The sequence below is a fragment of the Rhinichthys klamathensis genome, unplaced genomic scaffold (genome assembly GCF_029890125.1).
Source record: "Rhinichthys klamathensis goyatoka isolate OS25496 unplaced genomic scaffold, OSU_Roscu_1.1 h1tg000370l_1, whole genome shotgun sequence".
NCBI lineage: Eukaryota > Metazoa > Chordata > Actinopteri > Cypriniformes > Leuciscidae > Rhinichthys > Rhinichthys klamathensis.
Window position 1 is genome coordinate 579,205 of NW_026606878.1, and position 22,298 is coordinate 601,502.

The 22,298-nt window shown below is 37.8% G+C and overlaps 3 protein-coding genes across 3 annotated transcripts; all 3 read left to right on the plus strand.

Annotated features, from left to right (window-relative positions):
• Positions 1-7,582, plus strand: mapk11 (mitogen-activated protein kinase 11). Its single transcript, XM_056233521.1, has 12 exons — positions 1-251; positions 3,291-3,420; positions 3,578-3,636; positions 3,849-3,960; positions 4,110-4,139; positions 4,300-4,347; positions 4,455-4,569; positions 4,872-4,943; positions 5,241-5,320; positions 5,459-5,537; positions 6,526-6,699; positions 6,892-7,582. The coding sequence occupies exons 1-12, from the start codon at positions 139-141 to the stop codon at positions 6,963-6,965; spliced, it is 1,086 nt and encodes a 361-aa protein (XP_056089496.1). The 5' UTR covers positions 1-138; the 3' UTR covers positions 6,966-7,582.
• A 1,318-nt stretch (positions 7,583-8,900) lies between these two features.
• mapk12b (mitogen-activated protein kinase 12b) lies at positions 8,901-14,300 on the plus strand. Its single transcript, XM_056233520.1, has 12 exons — positions 8,901-9,164; positions 10,067-10,196; positions 10,315-10,373; positions 10,719-10,830; positions 10,933-10,962; positions 11,212-11,259; positions 11,390-11,504; positions 11,734-11,805; positions 12,072-12,151; positions 12,251-12,329; positions 12,956-13,129; positions 13,763-14,300. Exons 1-12 carry the CDS (start codon positions 9,046-9,048, stop codon positions 13,837-13,839), a joined length of 1,095 nt encoding a protein of 364 aa, XP_056089495.1. The 5' UTR covers positions 8,901-9,045; the 3' UTR covers positions 13,840-14,300.
• A 1,741-nt stretch (positions 14,301-16,041) lies between these two features.
• Positions 16,042-17,797, plus strand: LOC130069585 (hemagglutinin/amebocyte aggregation factor-like). Its single transcript, XM_056233531.1, has 5 exons — positions 16,042-16,123; positions 16,210-16,288; positions 16,694-16,882; positions 16,963-17,115; positions 17,589-17,797. The coding sequence occupies exons 1-5, from the start codon at positions 16,069-16,071 to the stop codon at positions 17,632-17,634; spliced, it is 522 nt and encodes a 173-aa protein (XP_056089506.1). The 5' UTR covers positions 16,042-16,068; the 3' UTR covers positions 17,635-17,797.
• Positions 17,798-22,298: the final 4,501 nt, after the last annotated feature.

Consider the following 22,298-nt stretch of genomic DNA (forward strand, 5'->3'; position numbering starts at 1 on the left):
GGTTCCTCCCATTTCTGGCAAGTAGATGAAGAGGAACTAAAGCCGGCTGCCTCCACACATAGGCAAATCTCGCATGCGAATGCGTTAATATTTTCCCCGACAGTTTTGCAATAAAGAGCGTCTTTTCAAACGGAAGATATGTCGACAAGACCGGGATTCTACCGGCAAGAACTAAACAAGACTGTCTGGGAGGTGCCAGAGCGATACCAGAATCTCACACCGGTTGGATCGGGGGCATATGGCTCCGTATGGTGAGTCCAGCAGCAGGCGACTTTACAAACACTACTATGAGTAAGGTTTGGCTAATGAATATTAACGACGCAACCGATGATTGGCTGAAACGACTTCAGCCCGCTGTCGAAGGCGTGGTCATGAACATTACCTCTGGGCGCTCCAGGAAAGCTAGCAAGTAACGTCAGCGTGAAGAAATTAATATTCATTAGCTTAGCCTTCGTCATAGTAAGATTCGTAATTTAGCGTCCAAGAAGAGGAGAGGGTGAGGCAGGAATAAAGCCTGCAAAACAACATCCGGCATGCATCTTAAGAGAAAACAATAATCTTACGTTTTCCACAATGATAATTAACCACTGGCAGGAAAATATTGAAAATGATATTTGTTAACATTGCTGTTTATATTTGATTCTAATGTGATGAAGGCTGCTGCTCCTTTTGTTTACTGACATGTGTCAATCATTCCTGGAGCTGTAATGTCCTTGATGTGGCGCGTGTCTGTAGATAAGTAAAAAATAATAATAATCTGAGTGATGCTGAACCAACACCTGAATTATGTATCTGGCATTCCATCAAGAACAAAAAGGCAGATCTGAAAGAAAACAGGTGTTCGCAGGTAGTCACATCATTTGTATTTATATACAGACTGAGCACATACTAAGGCTTCAGATTCGGTTTAGTTAGGTTGTATAAACAACCTTCCAACATGCCCATCTGATATGACGATATTGCTCTAGTTGGACAACATGCCAGGCCTATTCAGTTCCGGTAAAGCGAGACCATCGAGTTTTGCCCGTGCCACACCCCCATCTGCATCTGATGTCCATCTGCATGGGAAAACATCCAGATATATCATCCTGCCATAATGCACTCATTCTGAGAGATCTACATTGCACTCTGTATCATCTCAACTACAACATTAGAGCCCTCCAGCCTCCCTCGTGCTGTGACTGACTGAAACGGTTGCCATGGTGACGCAGCTTCTGGCTTCAGTATCTTCCCATTTTCACCACACTAATTGCAAATATTGTGAACGTGTCAGTCAGTTTATACTCAACTCAGCCATGTCATTTTTGAAGTTCCAACAATAGTTGCATACTCATCCGTATAATATGCTAAATTAAGTTTGCAAGTGAACATGTTTCTCTTCCTCTTCCCAACTTTTTTTGTCAAACCAAGTTTCACAATTGTTGTGTAATCAGGCATTGCCGTTTCCGCTCAGCATTACTGTTGCGACAAGAGCTCAGTTTGTCAAAATCAGTCCGACTCATTATGGTGTCAAGATATTCTTCAATAGTTATCACAGAAAAAGAGGCACAATATCACAAATATTCTACATATACTGTATGAATACTGATCTATACAGCAACATTCTCTACTAAACCTGCAATGAGTATATATCACATAAAGAGTTGCTTCATCTTTTGAAGCTGCAGGCTTTCAGGTTCTGTTTACTTCAGGCAGATGCTGAAATTAGTGTACTGAAAGACATTGTGGTTGACAATGTTAAATGGAAGCTAACTAACAGATACACCAAACCTAAAGGCATCTGGAAGAAAAAAAAAATAGCAGAGGAGAACACTGCTTGAGGGCATCACATGGCATCCTGTTTCAGAAGCTATTACCAGTTTTTCTTCCCGTTTGTTTGGGAGATTTGCCAGCTCTGAAAAATGATGCGATGCAGCTCATTTCATTGTCAGTGAAGCAGATGCCCCACAACATCCTGAGACCACCTGAGACCTCATTATTTCATTATCGTATTAAAAGATGCACAACACCACCAATGGATTTACACAGAGGATTTAATTGTTGCTGATTGGATCCCATGTCGACTTCAGCTATTTCTAACAGATATGATTATAGAGACATTTCAGTGTATCATCTGACATGAGAGGCTTGATTAAGCTATTGTTATGTATTTTATTAATAAGAAGCCTTGTCCCATTGTGCTTTAATAAAGCATGCAAAACCAACAGTGCAATAGTCTTTTAGTCACAATATCCTAATTCACATTAAGCCTGATATGTTTGTAATCTCTTAATTTGAATATAGATATAACAAAAATCCTTATTTAAATGTCTGTCATTTTATACCACAAGAATCTCTTACACACTAACTCCCACTTACTCAAATGAGCTGTGAATTTGCATTGTTCGCGTTAAGCCTCTATCTATTGTGTGATTATTTGACTTCTTCTCAGCAGAGCTGATTTATTTTAAAGGAAGGGGGCAGGGCAGACCTGGTGTGTGGAAGGGTTGAATCAAGGCATGGGAGCGTCCCAAATGGGGGTTGGGTGTTTTTGTCTTTAACAGAGTCAGAGACTTTAGTGTGGCCATAAAATAAAATAATGAAATGAAATAAAAATACATAGCCTATATTGCACGATTCATTCGTAGATGCATGATTCAGTTTTTAAAAGAGACGTCAGTGTGGCACTAAAATAATCAAATAAATTAGATAAATAAAATAAAAATACGCATATTGTATGATTCATTTGTAGATATAAAATTCAGGGACTGCATCTCGCATCTTGATTAATGAATCAAGTTCTATAGACCTGCCAGATATTTTGATTTATTTAATTTAATATACTAAAGTACATAAAAAAATACTGAGTTACAGCAGGAATTTTTACTTTATTCACTGACGCAATTACTTTTGCTTCCCTTTCACCAATTTCTCAGCTGCCCTTCTGAAACATTAAAATAATTAGCATGTCTAATCAGTCTCAACTGATATGACTCTAGAGCCTCTGAAAGGTGAGACAAATGTCCATTTTACTATGTACTTCTTAATTACTTCTGAGTCTTGCACTCATGTTCGACATGTTCCCCTAGAGCATGTGGTTCAATAAAGAACATACGAGTGCTTTCATAAAGAGCCAGCTTAATAAGGGCCTCTGCTATGAGGAAGTAATACCATTTGAAAAGGTCAAATTTAACAGGAACGTACAAGTCATGTTGTCATACCAAAAACCCTGTTCTCATGGCAATCGTCTCAGCAAAAACATTAGTTCTAAATTTGATCAAATAATTGTATAACTCTTTTTCATTCTCTAGCTCAGCATATGATGTGCGTCTTCGTCAGAAAGTGGCTGTTAAGAAGCTCTCCAGACCCTTCCAGTCTCTCATCCACAGCAGAAGAACGTACAGAGAACTGAGACTGCTCAAACACATGAAGCACGAGAATGTAAGTCCTCCGAAAACACATGCAAACACATAAATATACGGGCAGAAGGGAGCAAAGAAATCCCAAATGTCCATTCCTGCAAACCACACCATTCTGAGATTCATCTTTAGGTCTAGAGCCACTTGTGTCACTCATGTGATATGCTCTTGTCATCCAGGTTATTGGACTGCTGGATGTTTTCACCCCAGCAGCTTCTCTTGAAGAATTCAATGAGGTGTGAGTGTCTGCCCAGTGACAATTATCTGCATTTGAGAGCACATAAAATAGCGATCAGATGTCAGGGGAGCTAAAAAAAAGCCTATTTGATTTGATTAAAACCATCTGCACTTGCAGCTGACCAGTTATCAAACAATATTCTTTTGCATGTGCAAGTGAGTGATGATTTAAAAAGCTTCGATCGGATATAAGCTAAGACTCTGTCTCTCTAGCTATCTTGTGACCAACCTGATGGGAGCGGATCTCAACAACATTGTCAAATTTCAAAGACTGTCAGATGAACACGTACAGTTCCTCATCTATCAGCTTCTCCGGGGCCTTAAGGCAAGTAGATTTTGCGTTCTTTTTTTTCCCCACAAACACACATATAAACTGAAGCAAGCAGATGTTATGGTCAGTTATGAATTGCAGCGTTAACTCTGTCTTTATCTCTGTCTTCTCATGGCTTGACTTTTCCCCCTCCTCACAAACAGTACATCCACTCAGCTGGCCTGATCCACAGAGTGAGTACTTTTCCTTTACTCCTCCACAGTTTTTGTTTAGCGTCCACTTTACAGGCCGCTGGAGTCTTTACAAAAAATGATTGCATAATAGAAAATATTTGGGTTTAGTAGTTTTAACAACATGCAATGTCACAATTGTAATTTGTATGCATGTCTGCAGGACTTAAAGCCCAGCAATGTAGCGGTGAATGAAGATTGTGAACTCAGGGTGAGAAAAACTCCTCTTTTGATGCCTTTTCAGTCTACAAGCACCATGCTCCTGCATTACCACAATGCTTTTCTCTGGTTTTAATTTATTTGAATCAAAACTGTCAGATCCTGGATTTTGGATTAGCCAGGCAGACAGATGACGAAATGACGGGTTACGTGGCGACTCGCTGGTATAGAGCACCCGAGATCATGCTCAACTGGATGCATTACAACCAGACAGGTAAAACGGGCTTAACCTAAAAACCCTTCAATCTCAAGAGATAGATAGATAGATAGATAGATAGATAGATAGATAGATAGATAGATAGATAGATAGATAGATAGATAGATAGATAGATAGATAGATAGATAGATAGATAGATAGATAGATAGATAGATAGATAGATAGATAGATAGATAGATAGATAGATAGATAGATAGATAGATAGATAGATAGATAGATAGATAGATAGATAGATAGATAGATCTGTCTTTATGTTCTGGGCAACTGGTTGAGTAAGTACGCTCATATCTGTTTTACAGTGGATATCTGGTCTGTTGGATGCATCATGGGTGAACTTCTGAAGGGGAAGGTTTTGTTTCCTGGCAACGATTGTATCCTTCGTTCAAGAGAGCCACTTAAACCGTCTCTTAGTGTGTATGTGTGTGGTTTGTGAGTGAGTCGGGCTTCCTGTAAGGCAGGTGAGGAAAGCGCATCCTAAGTGGTTCAAATTACATTATAAGCTGACTGTAAGGAACTGGAAATCCGGTTTCTATTCCAGACTTCACTTTCAGTTGCAACTTGGGATGAAGACTTTTTTAGGCCCGGTTTCACTGTTAACGTTCTATGCATTCATAAAAATACATCTAAGTGGATCTAAATCTGTATAATCTTTAACATGATTTCTTCAGATATTGATCAGTTAAAGAGAATCATGGAGATGGTAGGCACTCCCACCCCTGACGTTTTGAAGAAGATTTCCTCCGAACATGTGAGAAGAGACAAATCGTTCGGTTATTGGTTTCATTTATAAATACTAACATTGCATTCATGTTCTTGATGGATGATAGATGAACTGAAATTCAAAGCAGAGTTTAACCTCTTGATTTTTTTTGTATTATGCATCCAGGCTCAGAAGTACATCCAGTCTCTTCCGCACATGCCCCAGCAGGACCTGGGGAAGATATTTAGAGGGGCAAATCCACTGGGTGAGGCTAACGTGTTATTTTACGATCAAGTCTGTAATAAAGTAAAAAAAAAAAAAAAAAATGTGGTTACACTTTTAAGGTGACGTAGTAACATTGTACTTACTCAAATAAGTACTGAGTAATATTAATTAAGTACATGTACTTACTATAGAGTTGCGGTTATGGTTAGGGTTTGATTCAGGGTTAGTTATTACTATAGTAAGTACATTTAGTAATGTGTAATTACGTCACCTTAAAGGAGAACTCCGGCGCAAAATGAACCTTTGGTCTAATAAAACATTGGTACATAGTCAACCGTTCTCTGAGATTTGTTTTCATGATAATCGAATGTAAAGAGTTGTATCTCTAAAAACTGTTTAGCGTATAACGCTAGTAATGGGGGCATATAATAAGTAAAAAGAAATCGCTAGTTTATACCACTAACAAGGCTCAAAATAGCCCCACACGAACACAGTAACATAATGAGGGTCCCTACATGCAAAACGAAGTTCATGGTTTGGTTCGACTAATCAAACCACGAACGACGTGCTAAATGAGCTGAACTGTATGAATGGCATTCGTGGTTTGATTAGTCGAGACTGTTTTCCAAAGATGGCTCCTGTCTGTATACACGAAGTGGACTGTCTTTATCTTTATCTTCTTATTAAACGGTCTGTACACTTACAAAGTTCTCAATGCTTCGTTTTGCATGTAGGGACCCTCATTATGTTACTGTGTTAGTGTGGGGCTATTTTGAGCCTTGTTAGTGGTATAAACTAGCGATTTATTTTTACTTAATAGATGCCCCATTACTAGCGTTATACGCTAAACAGTTTTTAGAGATAAAACTCTTTACATTCGATTATCATGAAAACAAATCTCAGAGAACGGTTGACTAGGTACCAATGTTTTATTAGACCAAAGGTTCATTTTGTGCCGGAGTTCTCCTTTAAAATAAAATGTTACCAAAAATGTGAATTAGTAAGTTCTAATTGTTTTATCCCGTTAGCTGTTGATCTGCTGAAAAAAATGCTGGTGTTAGACTGTGACGGGAGGATCTCAGCCAGTGAAGCTCTGTGCCATCAGTACTTTTCCCAATACCACGATCCTGAAGATGAACCGGAGGCACCTCCGTACGATCAGACCCCTGAGAGCAAGGATCGCACACTGGAGGAGTGGAAGGGTGAGAGGGAGTCTTACATTACATGTTGTTACACTAAACACCGCCATGCTGAAGCGATTTGTTCATTCAGAAAATCAATGTAAACATGATCTGCTGAAATTGACACGTCGTAATGTACAATCAACACAATTAACTTACATTTTAGAGCTGTACGGTGACAATGGAATTCAGTCTCTTTTTCTCCCTCCACAGAGCTGGTGTTTGAAGAAGTAAACAATTTCAAAGATCCTCCCAAAAAAACTGAAAGCCTTCAGGTTGAACAATAAAACTACAATCCAGGAAGATACCAACCTCGCCACTGTCCGCCCTTCAAACATACGAACTACAGGATTGATGGACATATGAACAGACTGCAGTCCGACCAGAGACAATGACAATGTATTTCCAAGGCATGACGCCCTTCCTGTATGTGGGTGTGTGTTCATACACCCATTTAATTAAGAGCAAAACATGACTGGTATTGTTGGAACATAAAAAAAAGTATTAATATTACAAGGTGCATGTTGTGCGTGTGTGTGTGTGTGTGTGCGCAGAGTTGTGTGTTTTGAGTGTTTTTTATATTTGATGTGAGACAGGTGTCTAGGAGAAAGCAGGGTATGGTGTCTTTCGTACAAGACCAAAATAAATTAAGCAAAAGGAGGAGAAGGCCACACTGGAGAAAAATATGTTTACAATATTGGACGGAGTGGGATGTGTCTCTTAAAAAGTTTATATATGCATCAGTGTACAAAAGTCTCTGCATAAAATCAAATCAGTTACGCAATCTGTCTTAACTCATTTTGCATTTGCAAGGCTATTTGAATATAACATACCTCGAACGCATCATGTTTTCGCACTGATTCACATGTCAGGTAAAAATATTAATGAGTTGTTTTGTTTAAAATATATATATATATATGCTGTACAAACAACGTTTCAAACTGTTTGTCTATTCTCAAGTTATTTAAAGGGCCAGTTGGCAGTTTCATGTCATTTATGGTAATATATAATAGGCTTCCATATCCATTTTTCCCCTATAGTACAAGACTGTCAAGGGGTCATATTTCATCCCAAAATGAAAAAGAAAGAAGTAATACAATTTGCATAAAGAACATTATTCCTCGGATCATTAAAGATTTTTAATGTATTTATTTATTTTTGCATGTGTGACATTATCATATTGGGAACTGAGAGAAATGTGCTTGATTGTCATGAAAACAGTGCACAAAAAAGCACATTTCTAAAGTTAAAAAAAAACATGAATATATATTGTTTTATTTATATATTTAAAATATATATACAAATTCAGGAATTTTAAAATATAATCATTTATATATGAAAATAATGACAAAAAGGTTCGAAATGAACCCGGTCAACAGCTCTTTATGTAGGCCAAAATATAATTTATATAATATAATATAGCCTACATTTTTTTTGAGAAAGCAATTTTCTCAGAAAGTCTTCTGGACGTTTTTTTTTTGTCTACTAAAATTAATTACACAATATTTGAACAGCATTTGAGTAAACGCAGCAGATGTTTACACAGAATTAATGTGTCTTGTTTTTTCAAAATAGGAAACTGCATTTCAGGAAGTGGTAAAACAAGTTGGTGTCACACTTATTTCTAAATATGTGTTCTGAACATGTTTCGGAAGATCCTGAATGACAACAAACGTTGATGTCATGAAACTAGTCACCATCATCTGATGTTAAATGGGTAAAATGGGTGTGGATTAATTTACATGTTGTGCAAATTACCATTATCAACAACTACCCTGTATTCAGCACAGTACAGTGTAATAGTTTAAAATACAGTTACTACAGTAACTACTTACAAACCGAGTTTTTTTTCCAACCTTTTATGATGTTGCTCAGATGTCCTGAGTACGTGTCCTTAGCACTTTGCCCTTAATATCCCTACCCTCCTCCTGGTCTCCTGCATGCCTTTTAAACAAACTTAAACAACTGCCTTCAGCGGTTTCAGTGGGACTGGATGTGTCTTTCTCCCATTGTGAGTTCGACCAGTCCCACCAGCATGTCCTCCCCTCACCCACTCTCTTAATAAAAAACGTTTAACTCTTTTCCTGAAACACAGCACCGTGTTGGCTATTTTAAAACTAAAGGGAGTCAGTTAAACCTCATTTACAAATCTGATAACATGCCGAATTACAATGTTCTAGTGTGGATTCAGCGTGTCTCCAGTGCGTAATTGTGGAAACTTTGAACCGCCCCCAAATCTGCCACTGCTCTACCAAGTTGCGTTCCGTTTGCGCTCTTCTGTGAGAGCTTCTTAATCAAAATTCTCGATTGAAAATGAGAACGTAAAAAGGGGCAGAAAGATATAGCTACTTTCAACAACCTCTGAGAATGTCACTGCGAACCAGGGCAGGATTTTATCGCCAGGACATTAACAGAACCGTTTGGGACGTGCCGGAGAGATACAGAGATCTTATTCAGATAGGAACGGGAGCATACGGAACGGTCTGGTAAGTATATTGTTAGTATTTAAAAGTTCATAATTCTGAATAATCCAATTCATGACATGGGGACGGCTTTTAAAAATAATTTCTGTTTCGTAGTTTTCGGAATTTAGTGCAAAGATTCGTCTTGCGCTATAATATTCTGCGTTCGAGCGGCGTATTGTTGCTATGGTTACTTCAGGCGAACGCAACTTCTGTTGCACTAACTTGTAAAGTTAACTTTTGTAGCTGCAGAAAGTTTTATGAAAATGCATAGATTTAACACCCCCAAAACTTTTGTTTTGAGCCCCCAAACTCCCCATAAATCGAGCGTTTTTGTTTAATTATAGTCTGTTAAAATGACTTTACATGCTGAAAGAATGCAGTAATGACTCTGTACCTTCGTAGAAAGGAGGATATTTCTAAAGGAAGCTGTGCAATGAACGAACGCTGATAGATTGGCCTTGTTTTTTTAATTATGTCATTCAATTCCAACCGTTTTCTTCATTTTCCTGGCCTCATGGCTTATCTGGGCGAAACTGTGAAACCTCTATAAACTTTTCTCTCTTTGCAAGACAAGAGGTTGCGTAACAAAGCCTCCCTGCTGATGCCATTGTCTGCGTTTAACAAGCAGAAGTTGCCGAATTAAAGACATTGTGTTGGTCTTCAGAAGGCTTTCCACTTTAATAGATTCTTCACTTGTCAAAGTTGCTCAAGTTTCAGATTGAGTAATGAACCTGTTGCACACTTAATCCACAACCTCTTTGCTGACCACATTTTAGGGTCCAGACGTAGATGTAGAAAAATGACCACATAATGTCCATAGATGGAGTCTACTTCACTGCACTTTAACACCACAGGAATCTTATGTAAAGTGTTGTAAGAACATGTATCAAGATCTGATCTTACTCCGTTCAATCTATCCAAAGTTCCGCCATTGACCGTAAGACAGGAGTGCGTGTGGCCATCAAGAAACTCCACCGGCCGTTCCAGTCCAGACTGTTCGCCAAACGCGCTTACAGAGAGCTACGACTCCTCAAGCACATGAAACATGAGAATGTAGGTTAACTATTTTCCTCACCCCTGTTTTTACCTCTATATGAGAAGTCCGATTTTTATATTCACTTTGTTAACGTTGTTCATACTCCCTAATATCTAATTCTAAACAACTGGACAGGTTATTGGGCTTCTGGATGTCTTTACCTCGGAAATCTTGTTGGACAGATTTCAGGATTTGTGAGTCGATTCTTTAAGGATTTTTACACTACACTCAGGGGGGGAAAAAGGTACAAAAGTTGTCTCTGGGGTCGATCAGAAGGTACACCTTTGTGCCTAAAGACTAAAGAGTGCACCTCAAAGGTGATGGTACCAAAAGTAGGCCTACATAAATGGTACATATAAGAACCTTTTTAAAGGGTACCATCCCAGTGACAGCTTTTGTACCTTTTTTTAAGAAAGTGCACCATTAACAATAATAACTAACATAATATAGATCATTAGCAAACGTTTATTAAAGTACTTATACGGTTCAGTCATTGCAGACCAACAGTGGAACAGCAGGTAATGGCTTTTTTCTCTCAGTTACCTGGTGATGCCATTTATGGGAACTGATCTGGGAAAGCTGATGAAAATGGAGAGACTATCCGAGGACAGGGTGCAGTTTCTGGTCTATCAGATACTGAGGGGTCTCAAGGTTAGACACAGACATACACACAATCACATTTGTGAAACGCTCTGTGCTTCTTTATAGTTTTGAGGTAACTACAAATCTCTCTGTCTTGGTCTTTTCCCACAGTACATTCATTCAGCCGGGATCATTCACAGGGTATGTGACCTCTGAGAGTTTAATAAGATGCACAGAGGGGGTTGGGTGACCACTTCATTCAACCCTGACATTCATTCATCCTCTGTCCATCCCTTCTCTTTTCTCCTCTCTGAGAAAATGTATGGAGGCGTGTATTGATGTTTCTTTATATGTAATAAATAGGAGCTATTTATTTTCTTATTAGATGTATTATTAGTCTGGTGGGTTTTTTTTTTTTTGTAAATGTGTACTATGTTTGTCGTTCCTCAGGATCTCAAACCAGGAAATCTGGCAGTGAACCAGGACTGTGAGCTGAAGGTATTAAACCAACTCGGTCTATGGTGCAATATAAATGAAGAATGTCTACACTACAGAGTTTTTAATGTGAGATTACAAATATTGGTCCCCTCAAAAATCTTGAAATGTGTATAAAAAAAAATGTGTTCAGATCCTGGACTTTGGACTCGCACGTCAGGCAGATTCAGAAATGACGGGTTATGTGGTGACTCGTTGGTACAGAGCACCTGAGGTTATCCTCAACTGGATGCACTACTCACAAACAGGTGTAGTTATTACATCCCTAACCACTAGATGGCACTGTAGGTCATCACAATGGCACACTAGAGTCCTGGGCTGCATCCGAAATCGCATACTTCCCTACTATATAGTAGGCGAAAAACAGTGTGTGACAAAATAAATGTCGGATTTCGGACGCAACACCCGTTCACTTTCGATAAGAGATGTACATACTTTTATTGACTGATGTGATCAAACATTCTTTTTCTGTTTTAGTTGATATCTGGTCAGTGGGCTGCATCATGGCGGAGATGTTGCTTGGAAGGCCACTTTTTAAAGGAAATGACCGTATCTTTTTCCTCATTATGTAACTGAAACAATTTCTGCTTTCACATGTGCAAGTGTTTTGATGATTAGCCGAATGCTTTAACTTAATGGAAAAAGTATGTTGTTGTTTCACGGCACATTTTTTCCATTTACAAACAACTGAATTGACATAGCTTTCACCCAAAATGCTTTACTACTATCCACAATAGAGATTACACAGGTTTAAAAGCAGAAAAGGGCTTGTACTGTCTCTATTCTTTCACTGAATCCTTGACATAGACTTTTAGACTTGGACCAGCTAAGAGAGATCATGAAAATCACAGGAACGCCAGCACCAGATTTCATAATGAAGCTACAAAGCCAAGATGTGAGTGTATAACAGATCAAAAGAAACACTACTTTACATACATTTAGACATGGAAATGCACAATCGTTGCTTTTTTTTTTTTTTTATCCATCCATAAAGGCCAAAAACTACATCAGAGGTCTACCTAAAGTACCAAAGAAAGACTTAAACACTTTTTTCTTCAAAGCCAGCACAAAGGGTAAGCTATTTAATTCCCTTGCTATGTTTCCATCAACCCTTTTTTTGTGCACATTTTGGGACATCGCATTAAAAAAAACACTACATAGTTGTTGGGTTTTTAAGAATATGCACTCAGTTGAGGCAGACAGTTGTTGTATCTGATAAAAAGACGTGCATTAATGGAAATACATTTACCGAATAAATCCCTCAAAACACACACACACAAAAGTACTTGACTTTGCCTCAACTAAGGTTGTGTCTAACCAGTGGACCAATTTCATGGCACAGCATCTCAAATGTTGGTTTGACCATTCTGAAATGTTTGGGTATAATGACGTCCCAGAATTGTGACTGCGTTCCCAAACACCAGGTATCTGCCTTTGAATGCAAGATAACATTTGTCTGTGCGCTCTGAGAAGTCATTTATGATGTAGGAAAAAGAGCCACAGTGGCTTCCTCCAATTTCCCAGGGACGATTTTGTTCTCCTGAACATATAGGGGATGGAAACGGTGCTTTTATGCGATATTCAGATTTTGCATATATTGTACGTTTAATTTGCAACTTTGGATGGAAACATAGCTAGTCTTATGGGTGAATTGTAAGGTTTTTCTGAGAGTTATTTGTCTAATGTGTGTGTTTTTCAGCGGTGAGTGCTCTGGAGCAGATGCTTGTTCTGGATCCAGAAAAACGTGTGAGCGCTGCAGAGGCGCTTGAGCTCCCCCTGTTTACGGAGTTCAGAGAACCCGAGGAAGAGACGGAGGCCCTGCCGTATGACCACTCCATGGACAACACAGAACTGCCTCTGGAGCAATGGAAACGTATGAGATAAAGTCTTGACAGTTAATAACTAAAATAAGAGAATTGCTAGGTTTCATATCTTTGCGTTGAGGTTAAGGAAGAATAATCCCAGCTAACAGGGAACGTTCTTAGAACTTTGGCTAATGTTCTGGCATGCTTCTCTCAAAGTTATGAACAAACGTTCTTCCAGTAACGTTAATAGAATGTTTTTTTCAAAGTTACCTGATCATTAATAATGTTAGCACAAAAATGTCATTTATACATTGGTCATGGAATGTTTTTTTTTTTCTGGAGCATTTTAGTTGGATAATTGTCTTACACGTTTTAAATGTAAATACTTGTTTCAGAATGTTTAGAGAAGATTCAAAAGTAACATTCCTATGTTTGCAAAATGATCAATTGGAATGTTCCCTTAACGTTCGCATAATTACAGTGTTTTGAACGTTTAGAGAACATTCAGAAATAACCTAACTGCACGGGAACATTAGCAAAACATATTTAGAACATATATTTGTTAGCTGGGAGAGGTGTGAAAAAACATGAAGAGAGAAAAAACATTATAAGCTCATAAAGAGCAATAATGCCGGAGGCAGCAGAACCAGAACTCGATTCTTAGTTCTGATTCATTGTCGTTTCTGTCTCTCACTTTGCAGGTCACACTTTTACAGAGATCCTATCATTCCAGCCACCCGTCACAGAGATCAGAGACCCTAAAGAAACATCCCTCTGAGAGATGTCGCAGATACACAAACTGCACATATCTCATGGCATTGATATGCATAAATGTGTGAAAAAAGAGAGAGAGATTGAGAGAGAGAGAACAGAAAATGGAATGAATGTAAACTGTATGACTTTGTAAGTAAATGTTAGTGAGTTTGTCACAATGTTGCTCAGCTCATAAGGTTGTGTGAATTATCTTTCTTAAACGCTTTGAATATGTAAAATCCATTTTAACTGCAACCAAAAGCACCCCAAAAACATTGTATTGGAGTATGATTTCAGTGTGCCAGTAGACAATATATTTACTTTACCGATCACTTATTTAACTTATTAATGCAATAGTTCACACAGAATATGCCATGATTAGCACATTTAACACCACACTTCTTTTTTTATTAATGAGTGTCTCATTATTTGTTATTAATAAAACTGATTATTTTTTTCAGTAAATAATGTGAGGTAAAATATTTATCTTCTCTCAGTGAAACAACCCTTAGCCTTTCCTGAGGAAACATACACAAGTTTAGCCTTTCAAATCAAGCACCCAACACAAAACTAAAATAGTAACATTTGCTTTTCTGCTTATCTAAAATAGTAATATTTAATAGAGCTCAGCTTATCTACGTTTACTGCTAAAGGCGCATAATGTACTATTTTTCCACAGACGATAAAATGTCCTAATACTGGCTGATCAAAATGAACAAATCAACACAGTTATGCAAGTCACTTTGGCTGAACTATGTAAAAGATACTCCAGTTTCAATAACATAAGTTTAATTTGACCTGGCATAAATTGTAAGATATTTTGGAGCAGAAATGGCAGGGAGGTTTGTGCTTTAGCTGTAACCGAGCTTTGTATTTGTTCGACCACATGGTTGCACCCATAATGTATTATGGATCTGAGATATGGGGCTTTACAGTGGAGTGGAGTGAAAATGTTCAATTATCTTTTTGTAAAAAAAAAAAAAAAAACTTCTGTATATCAGTACAACTGTGAGCAATGTAGCTCTTTTGGGCGATCTAGGTAGATTTGTATAGTCTATTACCTATATGAAAAGATGTAATGGATAAAATTAGTGTCCATGTCTAATCACCGTTATCCAAGAAAATGTGGTAACGCTTCCTTTTACAGTACAGTACTTACGTGTTACAGTGTTACCTAGAAAGTACTGGCTAATATAAGGTAAGTACATGGGTTAGGGGTAGGTTCAGGGTTAGTACCTAGTTATTACCCAGTAATTATAATTACTATAATAAGTACATAGTAAGTACATGGGTAACAGGACTGTAACAGGAAGCGTTACTGAAAATGTTAAAACATGCTTTTCAATTAGATAAAGTAGGTATAAAACATGGGTTTCCTGCATTAGAGTTCTGTTGTATTTTTATGGTTTTTCAAGTGTCTGGGAGGCTCAAAGTGTAGGTGATCTAAGAACATTCACATCTATTCTGAATCAGCGATTGAGAGAAAAAGCACATAATGCATGGTACACATCAGTTCTAGAAAAAAAAAAGTTGAATAAATATTCACAATGCAAGTCCTTGATGGTAGAAGAGAGCTACATTGCATCTGTATAACACAGCTGGTACGATCCCTGTTCCTGTTCAGATACTCAGGTCATCATTTAGCTATAGAAACAGCCAGATGGAGTAATACACCAGTGGCAGAGAGAATCTTTAAGTATAAGTTAACTTTGAATACATCTTTTGTAAGAAATATTTGGGTGACCTCGCTCTTGTTAGTAATGTTTGTACTGATGTGTCACATGTTTGTGATTCGGAGTATGAGACTGGCACTGTATATTTACCATGGAATGAAGAAAAGAGCATCTGCCATGCTATTGTGATTCTGTGGAACAATGGGCCAAGTGGCCATGTATTCCCGAAATAAACTTGAACTTGAGGTTTGTGCTTTATATATATGTAAAATTCCAAATTAAATGGTGATCCCTTTTTTAAAGACTTACTTTCTGCGCTTTTATACTGGCTCTCAAGGATGACAAGTGCTGGCAAATAAAAAACAACTAAAAATTTCTGCTAAGTAAAGTGAAGATTATTTTTCAAGGACGGCAGGTCTGTTCCTGGGAAATCCCCCTAAAAAGGTCAAATCAGTCGCACCTGTTCAAACATGACTGGATCCCACTTGTTAAGCAACAAACTGACCTTATGTGACCGAAAGTCCTGAGGTCTTTATAAAGCTGTAGGTTTGTCTTAAGTTGTCTTGTAATTTGACAACACCATGAGGAGATCGGCTTTCTTTCTACTGCTGACGGGTCTCTTGGCCAATGGACAAGGTGAGAAACTTTAAGAAAGACTATTTGTTTTATAAATCAATAGATTAGCTTGTTGTTAAGTGTTTGGTCTGAATCAAACTCTACAGAGTTACTCTGGGAAAACGCCTATGATGAGCCTCTAGATTTTAAGTGCCCTCCAGGACAGTCAATATCCTACATAAAGAGGTGAGTAGAAAGCAGATTGTACTTCAGAATAGGTATAGATCTGTGTAAAAATATTATTAAATTAAAAGTCAAAATATCATGGGCCACTGTGGTCCACAAAAATACAGATTAATGAATATAGTTGTGCCCAAACGCAGTTTACACTAAAATCATGGATGTTATTGGCCATAAAATATCATTTATGTATAATTTATTTAGCTTGTAACCCCAGAAAAAAGTGGGCAAAACATTAAACTGTAAGGATTAAAAGTATCATATTTGGTTTGGAAAGGAATAAGAGTCAATATTTCATTTCAATATTAACATTGTCATAATGAAATACAATACTTTAGTACTTATTTATAATCAGAACAATCAAGTTATAATTAATGTGTCTCTCTGTTTCCGTGCCTAATGAAATCGAAGCCAACATGACAATAAACGCGAGGACAGGATGTGGGAGTTCGGCTGTAAAAACACCTTTAACTCTGGTTCAGACTGTTTCTTGTCACCTTACGCCAATGATTTTGACCAAGTGCTACAGTTTGAGTGTCCAGCACACCACTTCATTACAGGAATGAGCAGCTACCACAGCAACAGGCAAGAGGACAGACGGTGAGCTCTGATTTTGGACAGGTTTTGACTTTTTGCGCGAGTTCTCCTGAGCTGATGTCATTACCATTTTTTCCACACAGGTGGCAGTTTCACTGCTGTAGAAGTAACGGCCAGTGCACTGGTCACTGCGAGTGGACTACTTATGTGAACTGGTTTGATGAGGCCTTTCACTGGACCGTGCCAAACCAAAACTACCTGGTGGGTGCTGAAAGCTACCATTCAAATAGACAAGAGTAAGTACAGCTCCTCAAAATAATACAACATGAATAGTGTTAATGTTAAGTAAGGAGCAATAGTGATTATCAATAAATAAACCTCAACAGGAAGTACCTGAAAGAGTTTATTTTACGTTAATGACCGGCTAGCTGAGTATTATGAGGCAGCTTATCAAATAAATACAAGGGCATGGTCAATTGAAATGACTGTGGTCATTATATACAGCATATAGTGCAGAATGCCATGATTGACCAATCAGAATTAAGGATTTTAGACAGCTGCACAATAAAGATGTTTCGAAATTCAAGAAGCAGATTTATAATATTTTCAGGAAGAATAAAATCTTCTCTTTTTTCCTCTCTTAAATATTCGGTTCATTCGAATATTGATAAAGGTTTTAAGTAGACGGTGTAAAGGGTGATGGAAATATGATGTGTGAAACTGCATATTCCAATACTTAAAGGAACTTTTTTTCTGAATGTTTTTTCAGAGACCGTCGCTGGATGTACAAGTATTGCACCAAAGTGCAATGCTGAGACTCTCACAAATCCATCCAAATACATTTAAATCTGAAATGAATCAAAGGTTGGAAAGATAATGTCATTATTGACCAACAAATTTAAGAATAAAAATTGTTTTAATAAATGCAAAGAGAAAAACAAAAACTGCGGCTGATCTCTGAAATCACAGAAACAGTACGACTCGAGGATTGTGCACTTTTCTTTGAGATTGGTATGCGGCGGTACAAAACATGACAAGTGCTGTCGTTATGACTGTATTTACATATTAAAAGTTGCATTCTAAAAGAAAGCAATACCACCAGACCAGACACATCTAGGGAAGTATGTTCTTAAAATACAAACAAAGGGAAAAAAAACGTGTTTTTCTTGCATAGGGCACAGAGTCAGAACCGAGTCACAGTAATGAATCCAAAATGTACCTGATTAGTGATGCTCAATCCTGAAGAAACAGTTTTGCCCCTGGATCCAGTGAATTCAGCACTGACGGTCACGGGAGACTAGTGAGGAACATTAGGAGAAACTGTGAGGAACATTAATTGCTTTTTGATCTGAAGAAAAGCTTCAAGAAATGAACACAAAAAGAAAATAAATTGTTGTCAAGTGTTTTAAGTTGGTCTTTTCACAAAAAAAAAACTAAACAAAAAACAATTTAGTGTGAGCATGTTTTTTCAACGCTTAAATAACAAGGTCACGAAAGAACCATATCAACAGTCTGCATTTTTCAATAGCCTAAATGTGTAGTGGTATATCCATAATCTGAAATGCTGTCATGACCTTACAGCAGATTTAAATATGGCAAATGGCACACTAAACAAAAAAAAAAAAAACATACACCGTGACCTGATACATCTGGGGAGTATTAAGTTAATAAAACTTTTTTTTTCTTTGTTCATATTTTATCTTGCATAGGGAAAGTGAGTCAGAACTGCCATTAAGGTCCCTCATTAAAAAAAAGAAAAGAAAAAAAGATACATTTTCACTGCAGTGCAGTATACAAGTGTTTACATATAGAGTGTGTTTTAATCGGTATACATGAATTCAGGCACTGTTAAGGACACTAAGGTTTGCGGTGACATGACATCCTCATTGTACAACATCACTTCTGGTATTTATGAACAACAGCAGAACTGATATATCGCTAATTATATATATTTTAATGTTATTTAAAGTAGCCTACATTATGATAAATACTTTGCTGGTTACACGAGCAACATTTCAGCCCTAATAAATAAATAAATTATAAATGTTAGTTAGATTATATTTATTACCTGCTAGGGATGTAGCCTATATTTATGCTGAAATATAAGTAAAGTGTCCGACTACCGGTGTTGGATCAGTGCCCTTGTTGTGCCCAATTTCGACCCCCTGCCAAATTATTACCCCCCTCGTTGAAGTCAGTACCTGATTGCCTAATCCTAACCCCACCCCCACAACTAACCCTAAACCTACCAATACTAGGGGGGTAATAATTTGGGTCGAAATTGGGAGCTTATTGAGAGACGCACCATATCCTCGCGTTATGACTGACATTATTTGATAAACATTTAGGACCTATAGTACTGATGTCAGAACGCGTATTGTTTTCAAGTTCAAGGTTCAAGCCTGAAGCCTGATGCTTCGAATCTTTTCCCGAAAAGCTTCAAAAATTCAAGAGGATTCATTTCTCCATCTAGGAACTATTTTAATCTATTCAGTTCAAATAAAGTGTTGAAATCGCTTTAAAACAAATGTTGTCTAAACTCTTACCCAGCTTTGAACCCGTTACGCTTATTTAGTGAATCCTCTAAAGCTAGTAACGGCAGTCAAAGGTGTGCGCGAGTCACGTCACGATAATAAACGCATCCACCAGATCACGTGATGTTTATCTGCTGGGAGACGAGACGAAGCAGGTAGAGGCATCACGTGATGTACTGGATGTGCTTAATTTGCAGCCTGTGCAGTAATTTTGTACTTTTAAGGCAAACCTAGTGTAATAACGTGTAGCCTATAGTAGTAGTAACAATATTAATAATAACAAATTGTTAGAGAGAGAAATATTCAGTCTTTAGAGGTTTTAATTAACAAAAGTAAATATTAAATTAACAAAAGAACTAAAATAGCAAAAATGAAATGTTTTATTACAAATCTTGTACTAATTAGCAGGCTATAACTTCATAACTGCATATACATAAAAAAAACCGTCACCGACATTACATATGCTCATGCACATGTTTTATAAAGTAAGTTACACAACTAATACTTTCAATTAAAAAAAAAACCCTGACCAAATGTAAAATCATAAACCTTTTAAATTTGAATGTTAAATTAGAGTTTAAGACTATAAAATAAACTCTCACCAATATTCCATTAATATGCAAATGAGGTTCACACCCATCTACCTGCTTCTCTGATTTTGCCAAAAGTGACAGTACTGTAATAAACATGCCCTTTGAGCATTTGCCTAAATCAGACGTTAAGCAAACTTTCCTTTCATGAAATGTACATTTGGGTGTATTTTTGAAATTTCAAAAGATTTCTCAATGTATTCATTATTAAAAAGGGTGAACATAGTAACAATATTTAAAACACTGTAACATTCTAAACTTTGAATTTTTGGCACAATCACTGATTAATGAGAAGTTACTGATCAGATCCGAAACTGACCCAGAAATACAAAAGGTGTAGGCCTATGTTTTTTTTTTTATACAGTGAGGGCTAAAAATAATATTTCAAAGTGATGTCAAAACTAATTTCCAAACAGAGAAATGATCAGATATTATACTACCTACAACCACAAAGTGGCAGTACAGACCAAGTTTGTATTGAAACAAAGAGTGTCACATCATATACCGGTGACCTAACTGCTAAAACACTCCTCTCTACTGTAATCATTTTATCACCTGCATTGTTGCAAACTGCATGCCCTCCTTGCACTCTTCCTTGCTTTACTTTCTCATTCTCTCTCTGTTTTTCCTCCCTCTCCTTTGAGTCTTTTCATCTGACCTTGGCTGGAACTTAATATTTAGCTTGTAAAAGTCACATGAGCCGAGGAAACAAACTAACAAACCCACTGTGTTTTTGTGTGGAGTTGAGGAAGCAGGTTGCAGAATGCCACAGATGGTCTTGGTGATGTATGTCTAGCAGGTGGAACGTGGGATAGACGGGGCTGGTTCATGGCCACTGTGTATCCGGCTAAAACAGAGCTGATATCCACACACACACAAAAACGTTTGTCAGTGTGACCGGATGCATTATATAAAGGAACATCCGCAGAGACAGACACTCTCATGCATTATTAGATTATTCTCTTGTATTGTCCTACAAACGTCTTTCAAAGAGATCATTCTGGCAATATTGTGCTATCAATCACTGCAATTCCTGTGCATTTTGTGCAAAATGAAATTCTGCTCTTTCTGTTTGGTGTGTGTATTCGGTTCCCATGCCTCTGCTTGTCTTTCACACGTCTCAGATATCGAGCAAAAAGTGAAACATCTCTCATTGTCAAGGTCTCATGTGGGATAGGGGGAGGTGTTAGAGAGAGAAAGAGGGGAGAAACCGAAAAATAAAGAGGAGAATAAAGGAATAGATGCCAGGGAGGGAGGGAGGGCGGAAGGAGAGAGCGATAGAGGGAGGGAGAGTGTGTCCCTGCCAGGACTCACGTAGACCCACAGCTGCAGAGCCTTTCTGATCCCAGTACCTCCCTTCACCCGAGTGTGTGTGTGTGTGTGTGTGTGTGTGTGTGTGTGTGTGTGTGTGTGTGTGTGTGTGTGTGTGTGTGTGTGTGTGTGTGTGTGTGTGTGTGTGTGTGTGTGTGTGTGTGTGTGTGAGAGAGAGAGAGAAAGCGCCCTTCTATTTGTAGGTCAAGCTGTTTAAATAACCTGATTGTCTGGGAGGCACCACACAAACTTTGCAACCAACGTGTGTGTGTGTGTGTGTGAGAGAGAGAGAGAGAGAGAGAGAGAGAGAGAGAGAGAGAGAGAGAGAGAGAGAGAGAGAGAGAGAGAGAGTGTGTGTGTGAGCTGCTTCTCATAGTACAGTATATATACACACCAGCTGAGAATAGACATCTATTACACACATACATGTATAGCAGTGTCTTGTATGACATCAGCCTATCTCTAGCTGTGCTGAGTTGCTTATTTGATTAATGCCTAATTCTGATTGGTTGCTGCTTTGCTCTTTTCATTACTGGATTATGGTGATTGGTCACTGGTTTGCTTTGTTGATGAATGGCTAGCTCTTATTGGTTGCAGCTTTAAAACGGTTCGATTTTCATTACTGAAATGCAACTACCGGTATAAAGAAGCAAGCTACAAAGTGTAATGTAAGAAATGTAATCATTAGTGATTATTATACTAAAATATTTGACCACAGAAGACCACCAATTTGAATTAAAGGGATAGTTCGCCCCCCCAAAAAAAGAAAATTCTGTCATCATTTTCTCACCCTCGTGTCATTCCAAACCTATAAGACTTTGGTTAATCTTTCGAAACACAAGTTAAAACATTTTAAATGAAACCTAAGAGGTTTCTGTCCCTCCGGGTATAAGATCCAAAAAGGTTTTAAAGGCATTGTAAAATGAATCCATATGAATTGATCGTCTTAAAGGGGTCATATAATGGTACATGCACTTTTACAAGTTGATTGTACTGAAATGTGTGTTGGCAGTGCCTGTACACAACCATCATAAAATGATAAAA